This window comes from Candida tropicalis (assembly GCF_000006335.3).
Source record: "Candida tropicalis MYA-3404 genomic scaffold supercont3.1, whole genome shotgun sequence".
Lineage (NCBI taxonomy): Eukaryota > Fungi > Ascomycota > Pichiomycetes > Serinales > Debaryomycetaceae > Candida > Candida tropicalis.
In genome coordinates this window covers 817,210-830,365 of record NW_003020038.1, presented here as the reverse complement: position 1 = coordinate 830,365, position 13,156 = coordinate 817,210, and the positions used below count along the sequence as shown (strand labels likewise).

General features: G+C 32.5%; 7 protein-coding genes across 7 annotated transcripts; 4 read left to right on the top strand and 3 right to left on the bottom strand. All coding sequences in view use genetic code 12, as the record gives it.

Annotated features, from left to right (window-relative positions):
* Positions 1-154: 154 nt before the first annotated feature.
* On the top strand, positions 155-1,792 carry CTRG_00392 (glycolipid translocation protein; the record flags this gene model as incomplete). The annotated part of the gene is made up of 1 exon (XM_002545565.1): positions 155-1,792. The coding sequence occupies one exon, from the start codon at positions 155-157 to the stop codon at positions 1,790-1,792; it is 1,638 nt and encodes a 545-aa protein (XP_002545611.1).
* Positions 1,793-2,628: 836 nt separating this feature from the next.
* On the top strand, positions 2,629-3,114 carry CTRG_00391 (uncharacterized protein; the record flags this gene model as incomplete). Its single annotated transcript, XM_002545564.1, has 1 exon — positions 2,629-3,114. One exon carries the CDS (start codon positions 2,629-2,631, stop codon positions 3,112-3,114), a length of 486 nt encoding a protein of 161 aa, XP_002545610.1.
* A 115-nt stretch (positions 3,115-3,229) lies between these two features.
* On the bottom strand, positions 3,230-3,601 carry SNP3 (Sm-like protein; the record flags this gene model as incomplete). Its single annotated transcript, XM_002545563.1, has 2 exons — positions 3,230-3,255; positions 3,337-3,601. The coding sequence occupies 2 exons, from the start codon at positions 3,599-3,601 to the stop codon at positions 3,230-3,232; spliced, it is 291 nt and encodes a 96-aa protein (XP_002545609.1).
* A 194-nt stretch (positions 3,602-3,795) lies between these two features.
* CTRG_00389 (uncharacterized protein) lies at positions 3,796-5,157 on the bottom strand (the record flags this gene model as incomplete). The annotated part of the gene is made up of 1 exon (XM_002545562.1): positions 3,796-5,157. The coding sequence occupies one exon, from the start codon at positions 5,155-5,157 to the stop codon at positions 3,796-3,798; it is 1,362 nt and encodes a 453-aa protein (XP_002545608.1).
* A 417-nt stretch (positions 5,158-5,574) lies between these two features.
* Positions 5,575-8,703, top strand: CTRG_00388 (ribosome biosynthesis protein; the record flags this gene model as incomplete). Its single annotated transcript, XM_002545561.1, has 1 exon — positions 5,575-8,703. One exon carries the CDS (start codon positions 5,575-5,577, stop codon positions 8,701-8,703), a length of 3,129 nt encoding a protein of 1,042 aa, XP_002545607.1.
* Positions 8,704-8,786: 83 nt separating this feature from the next.
* Positions 8,787-9,647, bottom strand: CTRG_00387 (ribosylnicotinamide kinase; the record flags this gene model as incomplete). The annotated part of the gene is made up of 1 exon (XM_002545560.1): positions 8,787-9,647. One exon carries the CDS (start codon positions 9,645-9,647, stop codon positions 8,787-8,789), a length of 861 nt encoding a protein of 286 aa, XP_002545606.1.
* Positions 9,648-11,519: 1,872 nt separating this feature from the next.
* On the top strand, positions 11,520-12,002 carry CTRG_00386 (uncharacterized protein; the record flags this gene model as incomplete). Its single annotated transcript, XM_002545559.1, has 1 exon — positions 11,520-12,002. One exon carries the CDS (start codon positions 11,520-11,522, stop codon positions 12,000-12,002), a length of 483 nt encoding a protein of 160 aa, XP_002545605.1.
* Positions 12,003-13,156: the final 1,154 nt, after the last annotated feature.

Here is a 13,156-nt window from a genome sequence, read left to right as displayed (position 1 = left end):
TGGTTAAGATTTTTTTTTTTTTTTTTTCGTTTTTTTTTTTTACTTGCCTGTTTAGTGTTCCTATTTTTTTGTTCGTTAAAATCCGGAGTCAAAAATAATCACAAGACACGACCTGGAAAATTTCTTCAATAATGACAACAATTCAATATCCAATATGACAGAAAAGGTCAACCAGAATAACAATGATGGCAATAAATCTGTTAGAGGAATAACAAATTTAATTATTGTTCAGGTCATTACTAAGTTATTTACATTTGTATTGAATCAATTGATCATAAGGTATTTGACTCCAACGATTATTGGTATCACTTCGTATTTGGATTTCATTTATTCAACTGTTTTATTCTTTTCTAGAGAATCACTTAGGTTATCAATTCAGCGAATTAAAGATGATAAAGGAGGTAATGCAAATCAAAAAGTGGTTAATTTTGGACGTTTGGGTTTAATTATTTCTATTCCCATTTTATTAATCACCGGGTATTGGCAAATGAATTATTCCATGATATCAACGACATTGTTTCAACTTCCGCTTCATAAACTGGTTGTTCTATTGGTTCTTCTGCTGATTGTATTGGAATTGTTTACCGAACCTGTCTATTGCTTGTATCAGTTTCAATTGGATTTTAGCAAAAGGTCTAAATTTGAAGGATTGGCTATACTAATCAAATGCGTGGTTACATTTGCATCTGTCATGATAGTTAAAAAATACTCTACAAATGAAAAGTATTTTACCGGATCTGCTATTTGTGGGTTTGCGTTGGGTCAGTTTAGTTATTCGCTCACGTTGTTTGTTTGTTATTTATCAGCATTCAAGAGGGAATATTTCAACAAAGGTGTCACCTACCAATTGGTGAAAGTGAAAGATAGCAACAAATCTGTTGGTTACTATTTCCAGCCGGAAATTTTGGTACTCGTTAAAGGGTTTTTCGTGCAAATGATTTTCAAACAATTTTTAACAGAAGGAGATAAGCTACTTATCAGCTATTTGTGCACAATTGAAGAGCAGGGTGTTTATGCTGTGGTTTCAAATTACGGTTCTATGGTAGCTAGGTTATTATTTCAGCCGCTAGAAGAATCAACACGTTTGATGTTTACCAAGATATTAAACGGGGATGACACTACGAAAAATAATCGCTCATTTACATATTTAAAATTAATCTCCATTTTTTATTTCAATTTGAGTTTGTTGATATTATTTGCCGGTGTTACCAATGGATCATTTTTGCTTAGAATACTCATGGGAGGAAAGGCATCTAACTGGGTGAATACAGATATCTTTGATGTCTTCCCTCAGTATATTGCATATATTCCCCTTTTGGCATTCAATGGGATATTAGAAGCATTATTTTCATGTATTGCTAGTACTTCTGATTTGCAGAAATTTTCCAAGTACATGACTTTTGTTACATTTGCAATATTGGTTCTTCTGTATTTATTTGTTGATAGATTGGGTTTGAGAACATCGGGTTTAATATTAGCTAATATGATTAACATGAGCTTAAGGATAATTTATTGTTATCGTCAAATTCAGAGGTACTACATTCAATATGGTATTTCTATAAAAATGAGAAATATCCTCGGATACGTTGCACCTTCAGTTGCGGTCGCTTTATCGGCATGGATAGCACAATATGTTGCTATTGGAGGGCGTACTGGATCGTTCATCCAATTGATTTTCAGTGCAGGTATGTCAACTTTAGTGTTGATGATTTTAATATTCTTGGAAAGAGATAATGTGAAACAACCATTGAGTTCAGTGACACGTAGATTTATCAAGAACAAATCTGATTAAATAGGAAATAATAATAATAGACAATGAATATAAAAAAAAACTAAAATATCAAGACTGTAGTACGAAACTTAAAAACAAAAAAAAAAACTAAGAGTCGTAGCACCACATACCAGTAAGTTTATTAACAAACAAAGTGCCATCCGGATTCGCCTCCACCACGATTAACATTACTGTGCTGAATTGCTTCCCTCCAGTGGTTATGCTAAATATTACCAGAACTTGGCAGACACTGATTACTCAAGTGGCCAAAATTCCATTCGCAGGGATCGAGCCGGACACTTCGCTCTTAAATTTTAACAAACATAAAGTACAAAAGAGTGTGCACTTCCGCTAAGAGCCATCACAGCCAAAATTTTCATAATTTCAATGCGTAGTCTCTATGATGGGAATCACGTGGACTTATTTTTGTTTAAAAATGCAGTAACAGGATGATTAGCATACTTTTGTTACTACTATAGTCAATAATACAAATGTATTAATGAGTTGGAATAATTTTCAATACATTATAATGGTTCTAGTGATGAAAAGAAGAGATATTCTTTTGGATTTGATATTTATGCAATATTTTGTAGTCTGTTAGTTTTTAATGCAGAATTTTGACAAAAACTACTTTTAAAAAAAAATGCTATGCAAAAAATCTCTTATGTTTTGGAATTGTAAAGTACTAGCTGTTAGATTGATCAAATAGTGGTACTTTTCTATGTTTTGAAGAGATTTACATATTGAATTACATCTTCATCTAAAGAATTATCATTTATAGTGAGAGAAGATTAAGAGGAAAAAAAAAAAAAAATAAATTCAAAATCAATACTTGCGTACTTACAACGCCCAAAGAAATGTCAATAATTGAACTACTGAATGAAATAGGAAAACTAGCCGAAATTATAAATGAGAAAAACCGTGAACTAGAGAATTTACGCAAGAACTATGATTCTAAGTTACAGGTGATTAATAAATACATCGAAGATTTATCTTTGTCCTCATCACCACTCCCATCACTAGATACAATTACCGATGAAAATCTAATCACAAGATTATCTACACCAATTGAATGTCCTAATTGTCATAATAGAGTATGGGAAAATTCAAAGAATTCAGATTTTTTATTAATACCTAAACACAAAATCACTACCGGGTCCGAGTTGCAGCAGGAAGATACTAGTTTAACAACACTGACACAGTCTCTACCACCTTTGTCTAACAAACCAAGCAAAAACAAATCAAAAATAGAATGTTCATATTGCAAAAAGAAAGGTCATACTAGAGCTAAATGTCGAATAAGGTTAAATACTCCAATTTCTACAAATAATCACAACACCTAATCGTTGCATGTATCGATACAAAGTGTTCCAAAAATTATAATAATAATAATAGTAAAAAAAAAAAAATACTTAATATACATTTTTTTAAAGTGTAATAATACATCTATGTTGACAATCATTTGCTTGCTTGAACCATAGCCTCTAAATATCAAATTTCTGTTAGTATTAACTGTTCGAATGATTTCAACAATATTGTATAGTAAAAACAAAACAAAAACATACCTCTTCTTGATGCATCCTGTAATAAGGTGCAATCCACACTATTTGGATTCATATGAACATAACGCACAGTGGAACCTCTTATGAATAAATTTTTCACGGCATCTAAATAAGGATATTGTTCACTATTCGTACATGTTATATTATCTAATTTCAAGTTTAAAAATTGATCCACCGATTTTAAAGTTCCTTTTATTTCCATATCATTCTTTAACTCCACTGTAACTTCTTGATCTACCAATGTTTTGAAGAAACTGAAAAACAACATGACTAAACGACTGAATTTATAATATGTGTGTTAATTAAAAACTAATTGTAGCAATAGATTTTCGGTGATGAAATTTTTGGTTTTCATTTTTTTTTTTTTCCAGTTTTCTTACTCAAGCAGTTGTTATTTTTTTTTGGTCAAATCGCACACATTTCTGATAGAGTAAACCAAACCTACATTGAGTTATAATAGTTTTAAATATTTGTTAATAAATAGGGTGCTATACAATTAGTATTATTAGTGGTAGTAGTATTGTCATGATTATTATCAACATTCTGTTTTTTATTATCATCAAAAATCTGAATTCCCCCTCTTGCAGTAGGTCTCAAGAATGAACTGGAGAAAGTTTCATTGAGATACGAAGATGTAAGTTTATGGATTTTGGATACTTTGGATTTTTCTAAGAAATATCTAGGATTTAACAGCTCTGGATCATCGTTGTAATCATCAATATTAAGATCAAATAACGGCTCTAGAACATTTTCCTTAGTCATTTCACTGCCATTGAATGGATTAAAAATACAACAACCAGGGACAGCCAAGGGACTTTTATCTATCATAAGATCAGGTGGGTATTCATTCTTTGGAATATTACTTGATATTATAGGTTTCTTCATTTTTAAGTCAAAGACTTCAGTATTGGAAATGTCGTCAAGTGGTAAATTGCTATTAGGCATTGGGGAACTTGATTCATACCTTGAAGCACCATTTGCTCTAATGAAAACAGGTGGAGTATTAGAAATTGCTATTATTGCATAGGTTCCAATATCATCCAATTCTGCCAACAATTGAATTTGCAAAATAAATCTCTTATTCTTATAAATGGATTTCTTATTCCGAACAACTGATGTAAACTGAATCCTTTCAAATTTAGCAACTTTAGTATAATTCTCGTTGACTGGATAATTTTTCAATACTGAATTTGGTTGTAAAATTCGCAACGATTTCCAATCTTGACTAAACAACTGTTCAAACTCTTTAATCCTTGATTGGTTTCTAATATTTGATCCTTCTCTAATTACAATATGTTCTGGTATAGCGCCTGGAATAACTGGAATTACTGGTGGTTCAACTACTGGCCCTTTATCTCTCTTAGCTGTATTCTGAATTAGACTAACATCGTCTCCATCCTCAACTGATTTTCCAACTAACCTAATTGCAAAACGTTTTACATCAAACATCTCATTTTTAGTAATAATATAGAATCCATGTTGTTGAAGAAGTTTTGCACTATTGCCAAGTTTTTCAAATGTAAATGAGGCAACAACCGAGATGTAATTTCGTTTATATCCAATCCAATTCCCATCAATCAATTCAAACCCACGATCAATTCGAGATTCTAATCTAGGAACAACTTGATCATTATCTTCTTTAATGTATAATGGGGAAACTTGGACTGTTGGTTGAAATAAAGGTCCAACTTTAAACTGTAATCCTGATCTTGGTGCAATTCTTGATTTTCTTTCTGAAAAGAGCGTCACTGGATCTGACTTGACTTCAGAAAAAGATGGTTTTCTGCGTTTGAACCTTTTATTGGACTTGGTTCTATTGGCCATGATTTAGCCGCTGATGTAATTGAACTTTCAAAATAATGTTCATTATATAGTTTTTTTCTTTTTACTTTTTCTTTCTCCACTTTAATTGTTTATACGTTCCAATTTTGCAGCTAGAACAATCGAAGTTGTAAGTGTGCACCAAAAAGGTACAACAAACCAAAAGAATACTCGCTAAACTGTTGATATACTATTCTATATAGCAGACCTTAAACATCTTATTCTGTATATACATTTCTAATACATTTTATTGTAATACAATTGGTAGCACTTAAATATTTGTGTTTTGCACGAAAAACTACTCATCGCTTGTACCACGAAGATAAACCCACAAGAAAGAAAAAAAAAAAAAAAAATTTAGGAATGAAAAATCCATTTTTAAATAGTTCATCAATCAACGAATAATACTATTAACAAATCATGGGTAAAAAGGCTATTGATGCACGTATCCCAGCGTTGATACGTAATGGGGTTCAAGAAAAACAACGTTCCTTTTTTATCATTGTTGGTGATAAAGCTCGTAATCAATTACCAAATTTACATTATTTGATGATGAGTGCTGATTTGAAAATGAATAAATCAGTTTTATGGGCCTATAAGAAGAAATTATTAGGATTTACATCTCATAGACAAAAGCGTGAAGCTAAAATCAAGAAAGATATAAAACGTGGTATTAGAGAAGTTAATGAACAAGATCCCTTTGAAGCTTTTATTTCTAATCAACACATTAGATATGTCTATTATAAAGAAACAGAAAAGATCTTGGGTAATACTTATGGGATGTGTATTTTACAAGATTTTGAAGCCATTACTCCTAATTTGTTAGCTCGTACTATTGAAACCGTTGAAGGTGGTGGTTTAGTAGTTATTTTGTTAAAGAACATGACATCATTGAAACAATTGTATACCATGTCTATGGATATTCATTCAAGATATAGAACTGAAGCTCATGATGATGTTGTTGCTAGATTTAATGAAAGATTCTTGCTTTCTTTGGGTTCTTGTGAAAACTGTTTAGTCGTTGATGACGAATTAAATGTTTTACCAATATCTGGAGGTAAACATGTGAAACAATTACCACCAAAGGATGATGATGAATTGACTCCTAATGCTAAGGAATTAAAAGAGTTGAAAGAAAGTCTTGCTGATGTCCAACCTGCTGGTTCATTAGTGTCTTTGTCAAAAACAATTAATCAAGCACAAGCTATCTTGACATTTATTGATGTCATTTCAGAAAAAACCTTGAGAAGTACTGTCACTTTAACTGCCGGTAGAGGTCGTGGTAAATCTGCTGCCTTGGGTATTGCTATTGCTGCTGCTATTTCTCACGGATACTCAAACATTTTTGTCACATCTCCATCCCCAGAGAACTTGAAGACCCTTTTTGAATTTATCTTTAAAGGATTTGATGCTTTGGGATACACTGAACATATGGATTATGACATTATTCAATCAACCAACCCATCATTCAATAAAGCTATTGTCAGAGTTGATGTCAAAAGAGAACATCGTCAAACTATCCAATATATTGCTCCTAACGATAGTCATGTTTTAGGTCAAGCTGAATTGTTGATTATTGATGAAGCAGCTGCAATCCCACTTCCAGTTGTCAAGAAATTAATGGGTCCTTACTTGATCTTTATGGCATCTACTATTAACGGGTATGAAGGTACTGGTAGATCATTGTCCTTGAAATTGATTCAACAATTGAGACAACAATCCAATAATACTACTCCATCCGATACCACTATTGTTTCACGTGACAAGAAATCAAGTGAAGTTTCTGGATCATTGACTAGAAATTTGAAAGAAGTTGTCTTGGATGAACCAATTAGATATGCTCCAGGAGATCCAGTTGAAAAATGGTTGAACAAATTGCTTTGTCTTGATGTTACTTTGGCCAAAAATGCCAAATTTGCTACTAAAGGTACCCCACACCCATCTCAATGTCAATTGTTTTATGTCAATAGAGATACATTATTCTCCTACCACCCAGTTTCTGAAGCATTTTTACAAAAAATGATGGCATTGTATGTTGCCTCACATTATAAAAACTCTCCAAATGATTTACAATTGATGAGTGATGCTCCAGCACATCAATTATTTGTATTGTTGCCACCAATTGAAGCTGGTGACAACAGAATTCCTGATCCATTATGTGTTATTCAATTGGCATTGGAGGGGGAAATTTCTAAAGAAAGTGTTAGAAAATCATTATCTCGTGGTCAAAGAGCTGGTGGTGATTTGATTCCATGGTTAATTTCCCAACAATTCCAAGATGAAGAATTTGCCTCGTTATCAGGTGCAAGAGTTGTTAGAATTGCTACCAACCCAGAATACTCTGGTATGGGATATGGTTCCAGAGCAATGGAATTATTACAAGATTATTACCTGGGTAAATTTACCGACATAAGTGAATCCAATGAATTGAATGATCATACAATTACCAGGGTCACTGACAAGGAATTGGCCAAAGCTTCATTGAAAGACGAAATTAAATTAAGAGATGTCAAAACCTTGCCACCATTGTTATTGAAATTGTCAGAAAAGGCTCCATATTATTTAGATTATTTGGGTGTTTCTTATGGTTTCACTTCACAATTACATAAATTTTGGAAGAAAGCTGGTTTCACTCCTGTTTACTTGAGACAAACTGCCAATGATTTAACTGGTGAACATACTTCAGTTGTTATCAACGTCTTACCTGGTAGAGAAGATAAATGGTTACACGAATTTTCAAAAGATTTCCACAAGAGATTCTTGAGTTTATTGTCGTATGAATTTAAGAAATTCCAAGCCTCTCAAGCATTGAGTATAATAGAAGCCACTGAACAAGGTGAGGGAAACAATGGATCTCAATCCAAATTGACTAAAGACCAATTAGACGCCTTGTTGTCACCATTTGATTTGAAGAGATTGGATTCATATGCCAATAATTTGTTAGATTATCATGTTATTGTTGATATGTTGCCATTAATTTCCCAATTATATTTCTCCAAGAAGACCGGTGAAGATGTTAGTTTGTCATCTGTCCAATCAGCTATTTTACTTGCTATTGGTTTACAACACAAGGATATGGATCAAATTTCCAAGGAGTTGAACTTGCCAACTAACCAAGCCATGGCTATGTTTGCTAAAATTATCCGTAAATTCTCCACTTATTTCAGAAAAGTTTTAAGTAAAGCCATTGAAGAAAGTATGCCAGAATTAGAAGATGAACGTGTTGATGAAATGGATGGTAAGAGTACTGAACAAATTGATGTTGAAGCTGTTGAACAAAGATTACAAGATGATTTGGAAGAAGCTGGTGATGAAGCCATCAAAGAAATGAGAGAAAAACAACGTGAATTAATCAATGCTCTTAATTTGGACAAATATGCCATTGCTGATGATGGTGAATGGGATGAAAAATCCATGGATAAAGTAGTCAAGGGAAAGGGAAGTGTTGTTAGTATAAAAAGTGGTAAGAGAAAATCAGGAGAAAGTGCCACTGAAATCTATGAAAAGGAAATGAAATCTATTAAAAAATCCAAAAAATCAAAGAAGTAAAGGTTATAGGTAGATAATTTACAAAAAAAAATAATAGAAAATATAGCAATGTAAAATAGCAATTAATAATAACGGACAAATGTCTATAAACGTTCTATGATAGAGGTTAGGGCTTTCTCCACCAATTCACGGAGAGGGATTGTATCATCATTATTCATATCCACAAGATTATACTTTTTAATCAAGGATTGATCAACCTTATTGTTCACAACGTCTCTATTCGTAAATAAATATTCATGACTAGAGACATAAGCAGGTAAGACAATTTTGGAAAAATAGTCAGGAGGATCTACCCAAAATCCTTCTGTTGTAGTGTAACCACTTCTTGATTCCCTTCTTTGCTTCAAAGTTTCGAATGGGGCATGGAAAAATAACTTTACATCAAATAGGTTAATTATCTCCGGATCGTGAAACAACATAAACCCATCAACTAAAACGATTTTTTTATTTTTAAACTTATATCCCATTTCAGTAATTTTGTTGAGAAGTTCTGACTCGTCAGATTCCAGCAATTTTAAATCTGCCTCAGTTGGTTCTATAGACTTTATATCTGAAACAATGCCATTCTTGAAATTAATAATACATTTGATAAATTTGTTAAAGTTGATCGCTTCAGGACAATCCCAATTTTGATACCCTGTTTCTTTGTCTATTGGGATTTCTGAATCTGTCAAGTAAAAATCATCCAAATGTATTAGCATAGTATTCTTTGGCAAGAGGAGCTTTAGCGATTTAGCAACTGTTGTCTTTCCAGATGACGATGGGCCTCCAAGAGCAACCAAAACAACCTCTTCTGGTATGATATCAACACTTTCAATAGTCATGTATCGTACGTTTCTTATGGGTTTTGTTTGGAAATGTAATATCCACTTGTCTATGTGGTTTTTGCTTAAATTACCAAGTTTGAGTAATAGATAATGATTATCGATTTTCTCTTTTTCCATTTTTTTTCTTCTTCTTTTTAATTTTTTTTTTCTCAGTTTCTGTTGCGGCGCGAGTTTTTTCTTTTGCCTTTAAGATTTGCGGCGGTTCTTCACTTTTAGTTGTACGCTGCGCTCATTCGAATTTTTACTACAACTGGAACTGGACAGGGCGAAGGACAGGGACCGGGATCGGGATCGGGACCCGGCCTACATGGGATCAAAAAATAATAATTAAAAAAGTAGGCGTTACTGCACACAACGAATCACAATCTTTTATTATATCTCTTAATTTATGAATCCGACTTATCAACTATAGATCAGTAACTTAATGCAACGACACACCTTTATCTGGTTGTGCTAATTTGATGGAGGGATGTTCTTGAATTTAATATCAAAAGTTGCTTATCTAAAAAATACAACAACTAGAATATTATATATAAAAAAAAGAAGATTAAACTTTCTCCTAACTGAACAATAGACTGGCGCATAACCCCACGATATAATTGGTGATACTATTAATTAAGCGCCTCTAAATATCAAATAATTATGTTGTGCAACTTTTTTGTTGGGAATGTTACTTTATGAACTCCCCTTGAAACGGAATTATTATCACCACCTTTTTCCCCATGGATACATATGCAGCAGACGTAGCAATAGAAAATGTAGGTACAAAAGTCATTGACTTTTTGGTCAGACTCTAATTTCATTCTCCTTATTTACTATGTATTTGCCATGTTCTATTATTAAAAATTATTATTATTGTTTCGTTGTGCATTTTTATCTTTGTCCTGGAGCTCATGTGCAACAGTTCAATGCATATTTATTTATGTATCGTGAACAAAATAAACAAAGAAAGTAAGTTATATATCCACATTGAGTAATTTCTGCTATATCTGGATCGGAGTTAGATTTTGTAACCCAATGGATAGCGGATGGTATAATATCTGAGTGAAGTTTCAAACGGATATTCATAATTCAAAGATTTTAGAATTATCCTTAGAAAAATGAACAAGAGATGAAGATATAAACGCTTCTATAGATTCAACTAGAGATTGCTTTTGGTAATAATAATAATAATAATAAAAAAAGAAACATGATTTTAGTATAGATATTAACAAGCTTTCCGCAGACCGTTAAATCCCAAATAAAGATGAAAGAACATTGCAGAACAAAGAAAGACAGTGTCAAGCATATACATGAAATACTAAAATATAATATCACATTTGCTGATTCATTTGTGACAATATTGATATTTCCTATCTCAAAAGTTGAATTCTACAAATACTTATTACGTTCTTGTTCTGATACACTTTCCTTGCAATTAACAACAATCCCATTATAGACGAACTAGTGCTAAATTACCACAGGATGTACCTGAAATGGTTTGTAACTAAAAAACATAAAGTAGGACTGATAATAATAATAATAGTAATAATAAAAATAAATTAAAATTCCCCTTTGACATTTCTATTTATACTGTTGTGTAATCTACCTCTAAAGGGTAATAATTTTGTATTTCGCAACTTCTTTTTTGATGAACGTGAAAATTCGCATTCCCCAATTAGGAAATGTTCATAAATGAACTTTTAATTTTTCTTGTACATTGGTTTTTTTACTTTTTACGAATATGAATTCAATGGACTTATCCTTACTCTACAAGTGTATAAAAATTACATGAAATCCCCCCTTTTTGCTTACCAACATATTCTTAGATGCAGTTTTTCTTGTTGTTTGGAAAGAATCAATCAGTTGGTTGTTATATTGAACAATTTTTTATTTTTTTGCCTGGCGCATTCCATTTTATAAGAGATTCCCAATATTTCCTTTTTTTGCACCTTCTTTTATTTTTTTTTTTTTTGCAATTCATACTTATACCAATCATTTAGTATCGGTATGAGTCAAACTCCACCCGATGAATCACACTATCATCAATATACTATACCGAAAGATATAGAAATGCAGATCAACGAAATTACAAACTTGCAAGCTTTGCTAAATCAAAAGATACTGAATCTCCAGGAACAATTACAAAATTTCAATCAATTACAAAACCAACCTCAGGTACTGCCTAGTTATATTCAGCATGCTCAACAATCAGTACCTTCCAATCCACTGCAGCAACAACTTCAGCAACTTCCTCAACCACAACAATTGCCATCACCTCCCCATCATCAATACCAAGAAAAGATAAAGCTACCTCCAATAACAGAGTTGCCGCTTTATAAAGAACACCCAATTACTCCTCCTCAATTATATAAACAACCACAACTGCTACCACTCCTTCAGCAACCACCAAAGAAAAAGAGAAAACAAACAACTATAAATTTCATGATATCCACGCCTTCAAATCCACCCGTGAAGAAATATAACAAGTAGATAGATTATTTCATAATGTATATCAAATTTTGCCAAAAAAAAAAAGTAAAAAGAATACATGTAGAATAGTGAACTTTAGTACATGCATTTATCCAACTCTTATTCTTCTTTTCCCCAGATTATCAAACTAAATCGTAGATCTAGTTATATAGTCCACGACAACAAAAATATTCACAAGAAATGAATATTCGCAATCAGATAACTTTGCACCAATAAAAGCTAAAAATGTTAAACGAGCAAAGGGCCGATAAACTCGCCGACATCGCACACCACTGGTTAATTTTCTCTCCTTAATTATTTTTCAAACATTCAATGTATACGGTAGCCGCTAGTGATAAGTATACAAAAAATAAATTTGGGTAAAAGCCCAGCTCTTTTTATTTTTTTTTTTTTTTAAAAAAAGGTTGCGCCACTTCTGGAACGATCTGGGACTTGATGTTGCAATTATTACCTATAGATAAAGGTCATTCTTATGCACAAATAGTTTCCCACTTTATCTACCCCTCCTTTCCGATATCTTTTATCAGTAGACTTAACTAAGGGGGTTCTACCAAGACACCCAACACAGTCTACTAATAAGAATGTCAAATGTCACCAAATTGGCTGTTCACTACCAGTTGTAAAATATGTACACGTAACATATTGTAGCTTGAATTTGTCTTTGTGGTGTACTTTTTTAGTTCTTTTGTTCAGAAACTCTGTGAATACCAAAGAGATAAGGCTATACCAGCTTGTGATAAGACTATTCGTCATCCCCATGGGAAACACACAAGTGGAAGAATTCAATACAGATTATTAGTCATGATCTCTCCTATTTTTTGCTTATGATTCATGTAAGAACAGTATTTGAAAGCAATAAATAATTGCGTGAGTTGTTTGAGTAACGCAACGCTATACGATATGACTAAAAAAAAAAATAATTAACAAATTCAAGAAAAAGAAAGTTGTTGCACTTCGCGGTGTAAGATCTCGTGATAGTGAACCAAACTCCCTTGACACCACGTCAAGATTTGCCACTCGGAGAAGTTGAAATTACATACAACAAAAAAACACATACCTATCAACTCCAACCCTATTTGACCTCTTTGAAGTCCAGGCAACTCTTCCGTATTAAATACTTGCTTGTCTTGTTGAAACTGTTCATCTCTCGCGTT